The sequence below is a fragment of the Sinocyclocheilus anshuiensis genome, unplaced genomic scaffold, assembly GCF_001515605.1.
Source record: "Sinocyclocheilus anshuiensis isolate Anshui unplaced genomic scaffold, SAMN03320099.WGS_v1.1 scaffold2198, whole genome shotgun sequence".
NCBI lineage: Eukaryota > Metazoa > Chordata > Actinopteri > Cypriniformes > Cyprinidae > Sinocyclocheilus > Sinocyclocheilus anshuiensis.
In genome coordinates this window covers 419,518-431,110 of record NW_015560625.1, presented here as the reverse complement: position 1 = coordinate 431,110, position 11,593 = coordinate 419,518, and the positions used below count along the sequence as shown (strand labels likewise).

Below are 11,593 nucleotides of genomic sequence, written 5' to 3'. Positions count from 1 at the left end.
AGAAAGGAAAAATTTAAATCGCATCATATGACCCCTTTAAATAAGGAAATTAAAATTTAATCGTTTTAAAAATATTAATATAAATGTTTAATTTTACTTAAAATTAAATAATGTTTAATTATTAATATATATTTTAAATTAATATAAATATGTCATTAATGTAATTAAGAAAATGAAAAACATTTTTTAAATTATTAATATACAATTTTAATTATTGATATAAATGTTAAATTAATATAAATATGTAAATATAATATAAATATAATAACTGTAAATTAACACAAATATGTTATTAATATAATTAAGAAAAGGAAATTAAGTATTAAATTAAGTAAATTATTAATATAAAATTGTAATTAAAATTATATTATTAATTACAATTATTTAAATGTTAATGTAATATAAATATGTAAACTAAAAATTGTAAACTAAATTTTTTTTTAATATAAGGAAATGAAAATTGAATTAAAACAAAAAAATATATTAATATAAAATGTTTAATTTTAAAATGACAAATTGAAATTAATATAAATTAATAGTAAATTAACATAAATATGTTTGATTTGAAATGTTTCTTGAGCAGCAAATCAGCATATTAGAATGATTTCTGAATCCGATCTTGTTTCTTGAGCAGCAAATCAGCATATTAGAATGATTTCTGAAGATCATGTGACACTGAAGACTTTTGACGGCATAAAACAGAAAGAACATCAAACTTTATTAGCAGCGAGTCGTCAGTCTTTCGCCGGAATCACTCAGAAGTTGTGGAGCGCACACGTTTGATGGAAATCACTGCTGAAGTAACATTTCCAGAGCATCTTGGCCTGTCGCTTCTGACGGGGTCAGCGCGTCTCTGATTAGGCGTCTGCTGTGACCTCTGACCTTTCCTGTGGCACGCAATCAGCAGCGGAGCTCTAATGAGTGTGTCGTCCCAAATGATTAGTGACGGTTCAAACACGCGCGTGAAAAGGTAACGTATGCCCTTCGGGTGTCAAAGCGTGACAAAACACACACACACACATGCACGCACGCACGCACACGCATGCACACAAACACACAAACACACTCACACACACACACACACACACACACACACACACACACACGTCTGAAGGTCACTGAACTTAAGCAGGGTGAATCAGGCTGCACTTCTGACTAAACGCAGTGATGCCTGCGATCCGAGCGATGCTGCAGAAACCCGTCAGGAGCGGAGTGTAAAAACCAAGCGCAATAATATGCTTTCGCTCCTCAAACGTATCGCGGCTCTATAAGCACCTGCATCGGGCCGCTCGGCTCTTGGTTGAGAGTGTTTATGAGATGCTCACAGGTTAAAATAGCAGCTGCGTGATTGACGTGCTGGAATCAGGAGGAACACACACGAGTGCCTTCACTGCGCTTTAACAGCTTTCTGTTCTACCGCCTCGTTTCTAAAGCCTCTTATACTAGAACCATATTTATCCCTAAAAAAATCTGTATTCTCTCTTTTGTGTGCCAGGGCTTGCTCTACATCTCTAACTTTACATATAAATTTAAATATATTTAATTAAAAAATTCATTTTTTAATTTTATAATATAAATTCAGAAAAATTAAATATAATAAAATAAATATTTCGCTAGAACTCTGCATTTATCCCTATTTATCTCTCTTTATTTTATTTTTTACAGCCTTTATTCTAATTTGTGTGAAATATAAATATAAATAAAAAAAAAAATGTGATATAATTTGTAAGAAAACTATACATAAATATGTATAATATATATATCTATTGTATATATAAATATAATATAAATATATTTATACAATTTTTATTTTATATCATATAAATATATTTCAAAGTGTAACCAACAGCAATAGCATCCCACTGCAACACACTGACTGAACTGTGAATGACATCTATTATTCAGACAGCATGAATGCTCTCAGCGTTTTCACATGTACTTGACAGGCTCAGTGAGGTGAAGGTCAGAGGTCAAAGGTGAGGGAAGGAGTACCTCGGTCTGCACCATGTTGACTCTGCGCGATCGCAGCTCTCTCACACAGTTATAGATGTCGACGACTCCTTCCCGCTCCGCCATGTCCAGCATGATGTCAATCACGATGAAGCAGCCCGTTCGCCCCGCCCCCGCGCTGTGAGCGACCAATCAAAACGCAGATTCAGGTCGACAGATAAAAGCACAGGGATGAAACACAATCAAATCAACCTACACTGCAGCATCGGTTTAGAAAGACCTTCAGCTGAATCTGAATTTTATTTGTGAGCTGGAAAATAAATGCTGTGTTTACATCATCTCAGAATCACTGTCATGATGAGTTTCTGATTTGTAAAAAATCTTTCATGAATTCATAATTATAAGTTTTATGTATTATTGAGAGGTTTCAAGTAACTTTTACATTAGTTCCAACTTTTCTTACTTGATTGTAATGTCAACATATAAAAAAACAAATCAGCACTATATATACACACATACATAAAGTTTGGAATAATTAAGATTTTCAATGCTTTTGAAAGAAGTTTACATCTTGCAATTATTTTTTATTGCTTCTGCCACATAGTAAAAAAATTATAATAAAGTTAATTCTGACTTGTTATCTCACAATTCTGACTTTATATGTTACAATTCTGAATATATAAAGTCATAACTGTCAGAAAAAAAGTTGCAAAAAATGGCACAATTAACTTTTTATTCAATGGAATAATTATGATTATTTTATGTTTTACAAAGAAGTCTCTCTTATACACAATATTACTGTTTTACTGTATTTTTAGTCAAATAAATGCAGTAAATGCTAAGCAGAAGAGACTTCTTTCAATTTCAACTTCTTTTAATTTAAATAATTTTTATTTTAATTGAATTATTTCAAACTTTTGACTGGTAGTGTTAACAATAATATCTGTTCAATCTTATTACAATGAGTGTTTCATGATGTGCTTTATTTAAACTTTTACATTTCGCAAAAACTGAACATAGATTCATCTGTGACCCTGGAGCACAAAAGCAGTGTTAAGTCGCTGGGGTATATTTGTAGCAATAGCCAACAATACATTGTATGGGTCAAAAGATATTTAGTAAATCTCCTACCGTAAATATATCAAAACTTAATTTTTGATTAGTAATATGCATTGCTAAGAACTTAATTTGGACAACTTTAAAGATGATTTTCTCAATATTTAGATTTTTTTGCACCCTCAGATTCCAGATTTTCAAATATTATCCTCTCCTAACAAACCATACATCAATGGAAAGATTATTTATTCAGCTTTCAGATGATGCATACATCTCAATTTCAAAAAATTGACCCTTATGACTGGTTTTGTGGTTTTCACATTTTATAATAATAAACTTCATTTTTATATAGATAGAAGCAGCTTCTCAAGGCAATTTACATAATAAATACAAATCTAATATTTTTAAATTAGAAAAATATACTTGTATAAGTTATAAACATATCCAAAACACAATAGAATAAGTGAAAACAACAGCAACAAATGAAATGCAAGAGCTCATGTGTGGCGTGGTACCTGCAGTGGACCGCGATGGGTCCGGCGTTGAGGGGGGATTTGGCTTTGACTCGGCGCACGAATCCCAGCAGACCCGTGGCGTGATACGGAACGCCGTGATCCGGCCAGCCGGTGAAGTGAAACTGACTGATCTCACGGATCTCATGAGCTCCTCGCTGCAGAACGGACAGAGACTTCATCATCACCTCGCTTTCACACACCTTATATCTGCTGCCGATGGACTAAAACTACAGCAGCAGCTAGCCAAGAGCTTTTGAATAACTCATGACTGATCAAAAACAGTTCACGTTTATGAAACAGATATATATACACTACCGTTCAAAAGTTTGGGATCAGTTAGACTTGTAATGTGTTTTAAAGAAGTCTCTTCTGCTCATCAAGGCTGCATTTATTTGATCAAAAATACAGAAAAAAAACAGTAATCTTGCAAAATGTTATTACAATATAAAATAATGGTTTCTATTTGAATATCCTTTAAAATATAATTTATTTCTGTGATCAAAGCTGAATTTCCATCATCATTACTCCAGTATAAAGTGTTTTTCTTACTTGATTTGAATGTCAACATATAAAAAAACAAATCAGCACTATATATACACACATACATAAAGTTTGGAATAATTAAGATTTTCAATGCTTTTGAAAGAAGTTTACATCTTGCAATTATTTTTTATTGCTTCTGCCACATAGTAAAAAAATTATAATAAAGTTAATTCTGACTTGTTATCTCACAATTCTGACTTTATATGTTACAATTCTGAATATATAAAGTCATAACTGTCAGAAAAAAAGTTGCAAAAAATGGCACAATTAACTATGGAATAATTGGAATAATTATGATTATTTTATGTTTTACAAAGAAGTCTCTCTTATACACAATATTACTTATTTTTAGTATTTTTAGTCAAATAAATGCAGTAAATGCTAAGCAGAAGAGACTTCTTTCAATTTCAACTTCTTTTAATTTAAATAATTTTTATTTTAATTGAATTATTTCAAACTTTTGACTGGTAGTGTTAACAATAATATCTGTTCAATCTTATTACAATGAGTGTTTCATGATGTGCTTTATTTAAACTTTTACATTTCGCAAAAACTGAACATAGATTCATCTGTGACCCTGGAGCACAAAAGCAGTGTTAAGTCGCTGGGGTATATTTGTAGCAATAGCCAACAATACATTGTATGGGTCAAAAGATATTTAGTAAATCTCCTACCGTAAATATATCAAAACTTAATTTTTGATTAGTAATATGCATTGCTAAGAACTTAATTTGGACAACTTTAAAGATGATTTTCTCAATATTTAGATTTTTTTGCACCCTCAGATTCCAGATTTTCAAATATTATCCTCTCCTAACAAACCATACATCAATGGAAAGATTATTTATTCAGCTTTCAGATGATGCATACATCTCAATTTCAAAAAATTGACCCTTATGACTGGTTTTGTGGTTTTCACATTTTATAATAATAAACTTCATTTTTATATAGATAGAAGCAGCTTCTCAAGGCAATTTACATAATAAATACAAATCTAATATTTTTAAATTAGAAAAATATACTTGTATAAGTTATAAACATATCCAAAACACAATAGAATAAGTGAAAACAACAGCAACAAATGAAATGCAAGAGCTCATGTGTGGCGTGGTACCTGCAGTGGACCGCGATGGGTCCGGCGTTGAGGGGGGATTTGGCTTTGACCCGGCGCACGAATCCCAGCAGACCCGTGGCGTGATACGGAACGCCGTGATCCGGCCAGCCGGTGAAGTGAAACTGACTGATCTCACGGATCTCATGAGCTCCTCGCTGCAGAACGGACAGAGACTTCATCATCACCTCGCTTTCACACACCTTATATCTGCTGCCGATGGACTAAAACTACAGCAGCAGCTAGCCAAGAGCTTTTGAATAACTCATGACTGATCAAAAACAGTTCACGTTTATGAAACAGATATATATACACTACCGTTCAAAAGTTTGGGATCAGTTAGACTTGTAATGTGTTTTAAAGAAGTCTCTTCTGCTCATCAAGGCTGCATTTATTTGATCAAAAATACAGAAAAAAAACAGTAATCTTGCAAAATGTTATTACAATATAAAATAATGGTTTCTATTTGAATATCCTTTAAAATATAATTTATTTCTGTGATCAAAGCTGAATTTCCATCATCATTACTCCAGTATAAAGTGTCACATGATCTTCAGAAATCATTCTAATATGCTGATTTATTATTAGAATTATCAACAGTTGTGCTGCCAAATATTTTTTTGGAAACTGATACTTTTTTCAGGATTCTTTGATGAATAAAAAGTTTAAAAGAACAGCATTTATTCAAAATAAATCTTTTCTAACAATATAAATCTCTGCTATAACAATTTAACACATCCTCGCTGAATAAAAGTTTTAATTTCTTTCAAAAAAAGTAAGAATAAAATTGTACTGACCCCAAACTTTTGAACAGTAGTGTATATTGTTAGAAAATATTTCTATTTTAAATAAATGCTCTTCTTTTTAACTTTTTATTCAGTAAAGAATCCTGAAAAAAAGTATCACAGGTTCCAAAACAATATTAAGCAGCACAACTGATAATAAATCAGCATATTAGAATGATTTCTGAAGATCATGTGACACTGAAGACTGCAGTAATGATGCTGAAAATTCAGCTGCGCATCACAGAAATAAATTACATTTTAATGTATATTAAAATAGAAAAATGTTATTTTACATCATAATAATATTTCACAATATTACATTTTTTCCTGTATTTTTGATCAAATAAATGCAGCCTTGATGAGCAGAAGAGACTCCTGTAAAAAACACTTAAAATCGTTCTGATCCCAAACTTTTGACCGGTAGTGTATTTCTAACAAAACCACATCAAAACAACCTAAATATTACTGTTTCCAAACAAAATTAATTCATTTTACTTGCATAAACTTTCACGTTCAGATTAAAAAAGTGATCAGTTTCTATGCTGCAAAGGTATCAATACACTCTCAGAAAAAAGGTAGAAAGGTTTTTCAAAAGCACACCTTTGTACTTAAAAGGTCCATATTGGTACCCAAAGTGTACCTAAAAGGTACAAAAGTGTTCCTTTTAAAAAGGTACTTGTAGCTTTTTTTCTGAGTGTAGCTAAAAATATGCAATGGTTTGTCAATAGATGTACATATTCATATTTACCAGCAAAATTCAGTCCCAAAGTGTGAGATATGGGGAAATATATTTTACTGAAGTTTTTGGCACTAATTGTACTCCATACATCAAAATGACCCAAACACAAAACGTGTAACATTTTTATTTACAAATGGTTATATCTCTTAAAAAATAATGGTAAAAAATCTGAAAAAAAATTAATGATGTGTATTTTGAGGGTTTTAAAGCATTTGCAAAGTTTCGTTCCCTTACTATAAACTATGCACTTTATAGAATTAAGTATAGAATCTATCTAGTATTTAAGAGCGTCTCTCACCTTCTCCACCGCAAACATTCTGATGACGTACTCGGACAGAAGCTGCGTCTCGATCAGCGTCACCTTGATGTCTCTGTAGATCTCGGTGTCGTCTGGCCAGTACTTACAGCACTTCACCTGACACACACAAACACACACAGACCTTCATCAGAGGAGCACAGCTTCGAGTCCGGCTCGCAACGGTCAGAACTGCTGTTTCTTCTGTAACTGTCCAAATAAGCTGATTTATGCAACACGTTTATTTATATTGCACATTCATACACAATGGAAATTCAAAGTGCATTAGATAAAAATGATACAAAATAGTAAAAAATATGGACGTTTCTGCAACAGTATAAAAAAATGTAAAAAGTAACTGCGTCTTGCAATTCAGACAGTTTTTCTCAGAATTTTGGCTTTACATTTCACAATTCTGTTTTTTTCCCCCCACTATGGAATATATATATACAGTATATATATATATATATATATATATATATATATTACAAAAACTAGATAACTGCAACTTTTTAACTCGCAATTCTGAATTTTATCATGCATTTGCAAGATTATCTTTATTATCAAGATTATCACATTCTGGAGTTTTCTTCTCAGAATCGCAAGTTTATATTACATATAAATGTCATAATCAAATTTGCTGTAGAAGTCATCTCAACTTAAATTATACTGAACTATTGAACTGACTTAAAAATCGAGGTGCATCTCATATAACTTAAAAAATAAAATGTTAACATAATGTTAAATGTTAACTTAAAATGTTAACTAATCCTAACATTTTTTTTTTAACAGTAGCCGATCAGTTTTGATATGAAAAATTCTACATTGTAAAAATGATTTCTTGGTTTAACTTCCATTAAGTAGCCGAACCAACACGTTTTGATCAAACAACGCAAAATTTGAAACAAAAAATCAAGTTTTGAGTTTATTTAAACTACAAATTTGAGTTGATACAAAGAGATTAGATTATTCAACAGAAACTTAAATAAGTTATCTGAACAACATTTGTCAATCTAAGCTGATCTGAGAAGAGATTTGTGAAAAGTTATGATAACGAATGATGAAAATGTTTTCACAGTGACTTTCTGAGGAGTAAATGCAGATGTGGAGATGAAGAGCGTCTCTTCATGCATCAGAAATGCTGTCGAAGATAGCCCTCGGTTTGAAATGTCACCTGATCACATTAAATTAACCCTTCAGCGGCGGTGATGATTAACATCGTGCTCCTCATTAACACAAGTATTGATGTTCAGATCAATGCACCGTGAGGATCGTCCTCCATACGCTCTCATTTCAAGAGCATTAACTCCTATTGATTCGATTTCTGAACGCATAGAGCATCACGGATCAGCATCTGTTGCCACAGTAACCACAGATAAACCTCTATCAGTAGTTTCATATGTTTCTGAAAATCATTTATTCATTTGCAACATTTAATGACTCTAAAATGTCAAGAGGTGTAAGCATCAAATCAAAGCAAATCTGATATTTTTACACCTCCAATTAATATGTTAACATTCCTTAATCATTATTTTTTTATTTTAATATTTGTTTTACAAGCTTTTTTAAAGAAAAAAATTGATTAAAATAATGAAATATGTGACCTCAAATGTTATAGTAGTAGGCCATATGCTACTAATTAAAATGAATTATTTAGTGCTTCCATAAAAGCAATAGGAATAATTAAATTCCTAACAATTCCCATTAGTTAGTTAATAAACCTGAACATATTTCATTAATCAACATCTGTCAGCCAATCAGAATCAAGAATTCACCAATGATGTGGATTTTACCAAGAAGTTTTGCAAGTAATTAAATTAATATAATTAAAATTAAATTATGTGACCAAAAATGCTACAGTAGTAGTTCATAGGAAAGCACAATGAATTATTTGGTGCTTCATTAAAAGTATTAATAAAATAAAAATAACCAGTATTTTTACACTTTTAATTAATGTGAGTTTACACACCTTAATCATTATTTTTAAAAGAGTTAAAAAAAACATTTTAATGTAGTCTATGTGAAGAGTTTTGATTAATTATTTGGTGCTTCTTTAATATAAACAAACCTGGAATCATTAAATTCCTGAAAATTCCCAGTCAATAAACCAGGAATTCCATTCCTAACCCTATTTACAAAAGAGTTTTCTTTCTATTTTAAAATATTTTTTACATGCAAATTTTGTCTTCCATAAATAAATGAATGAATGTTAACAAAAAATTATGGCAGGCTATATTTTAAAAGTTATGATTACTTATTTGGTGGTTCCTTAAAATGAAATTGATCTAGAACCATCCTTAGTCAATAAACATGGACATACTTAATTATTCAACTTTTGGAACGTCTGTCAACCAATCAGAATCAAGAATTCATCAATGCACTGCTATAAAGTCTTCTAATAAAATAAAAGCCAGTCGGATATTCACACACCTTAAACATTATTTTCAAAACAGTTTTTTTAACATTTGAATTTTTTTTTTAACAAACAAGTTTTTTTAGTAGAATAAATAAATTAAAGTAATTAAAATGAAAATATGAAGTATTCTAGCTAATCTTACAGTATTAAAGCTGGTAGGCTAGATGATGGTGCTTCTTTGAAAGAAAACAAATTCCTGAAAAATTCCCATCGCTAGTCAATAAACCTGGACGTACTTTATTAAGCAACACCTGGAGCGTCTGTCAGCCAATCAGAGTTAACACCATTCACCAATGCACTGCTATAAAGCGACTCCAGAAGGATATTCCCGAGTCCGCTCGTCTCCTGATGAGTGAGACAGGTGTCGAATCTCTCGGCGATGTAATTCACACATTAATGTTCTCAGTCACACATTACGCTCAGCTAAATGAGTTCTGCACTTCCAGATGTGACACGATACCCGACCTCACACGTCTGACACTCACAGAGCGACTCCATTACACTTCTCATGCAACGCAAATAAAACCTCATTATGTGGCAATATAATCCAGTCAGCAGAGAATCAGAAGTATTAGAACAGCAGCACTAATAACTCTCAGCCTGCAGCCGCACACGCTATCCCATCCAATAGAACACGAATAAACATAAGCACAGCGTATATGACAACATGATTACAAAATCCACTTTACAGTAAGACATCGAGCACAACAGAGAGAGAGAGAGAGAGAGAGAGAGAGAACAGAAAAACCATCAGATCCTTTCAGTAATTAGGACAGAATGTGTGTGTGAGTGAGGGAGAGAGAGAGTGTGTGTGTGTGTGTGTGTGTGTGTGTGTGTGTGTGTGTGCTTGAATATATGGTTTATGTGTATAATGACATGGGTATTTAAAATGTAAACATGGTTTATGAGGTTTACACTGTGTCCCTGTGCACCAAATATCTTAAAAAACATACTAAACATTTGGATGGATGGAACGATAAATGGATCAACAATAGATGGATGGATGAGGGATGGAGGGATTAACAATAGATGAATGGATGGATGATCGATGGATTAACGATGGAGGGATTAATGATGGATGGATGATGGATGGAGGGTTCAACAATAGATGGATGGATGGAGGGATTAACAATTGATGGATGGATGATGGATGGATGGAATGGATTAACATTAGATGGATGGAGGGACTAATGATGGATGGAGGAATTAACAATAGATGGATGGATTAATGATGGATGGATTAAAGATGGATGGATGATGGATGGAGGGATTGATGGATGGAGGGTTCAACAATAGATGGATGGATGGAAGGATTAACAATTGATGGATGGATGATGGATGGATTAACGATGGACGATGGATGGATGGAGGGATTAACATTAGATGGATGGATGATGGATGGAGGTATTAATGATGGATGGATTAAAGATGGGTGGATGATGGATGGAGGGATTAACAAAAGATGGATAGATGATTGATGGAGGATTCAACAATGGATGGATGGATGGAGGTATTAACATTAGATGGATGGATGATGGATTGAAGGATTAACAATAGATGGATGGATTAATGATCAATGGATTAAAGATGGATGGATGCTGGATGGAGGGATTAACAATAGATGTATGGATGATGGATGGGGGATTAACAATAGATGGATGGATGATGGGTGGATTAACGATGGATGATGGATGGATGGATGGAGGGATTAACATTAGATGGATGGATGGATGGAGGATGGATGATTTAACAATAGATGGATGATGGATGGAGGGATTAACAATAGATAGATGGATTAATGATGGATGGATTAAAGATGGATGGATGATGAATGGAGGGAGGGATTAACAATAGATGTATGGATGGATGGAGGATGGATGATTTAACAATAGATGGATGATGGATGGAGGGATTAACAATAGATGGATGGATGGAGGGATTAACAATTGATGGATGGATGATGGATGGATGGAATGGATTAACATTAGATGGATGGAGGGACTAATGATGGATGGAGGAATTAACAATAGATGGATGGATTAATGATGGATGGATTAAAGATGGATGGATGATGAATGGAGGGAGGAATTAACAATAAATGTATGGATGGATGGAGGATGGATGATTTAACAATAGATGGATGATGGATGGAGGGATTAACAATAGATAGATGGATTAATGAT

General features: G+C 32.6%; 1 protein-coding gene across 1 annotated transcript in view; it reads right to left on the bottom strand.

The window, feature by feature from the left end:
- The window catches only part of LOC107681920 (receptor-type tyrosine-protein phosphatase mu), a 250,840-nt gene that overhangs the window by 5,315 nt on the left and 233,932 nt on the right, over positions 1-11,593 (bottom strand). The window contains exons 27-29 of the mRNA XM_016478293.1: positions 6,998-7,114; positions 5,179-5,333; positions 1,993-2,128 (exon numbers count right to left, since the gene is read on the bottom strand). Of these exons, the coding sequence (XP_016333779.1) occupies positions 1,993-2,128; positions 5,179-5,333; positions 6,998-7,114 (408 nt within the window). The remainder of the gene's footprint in view (positions 1-1,992; positions 2,129-5,178; positions 5,334-6,997; positions 7,115-11,593) is intronic.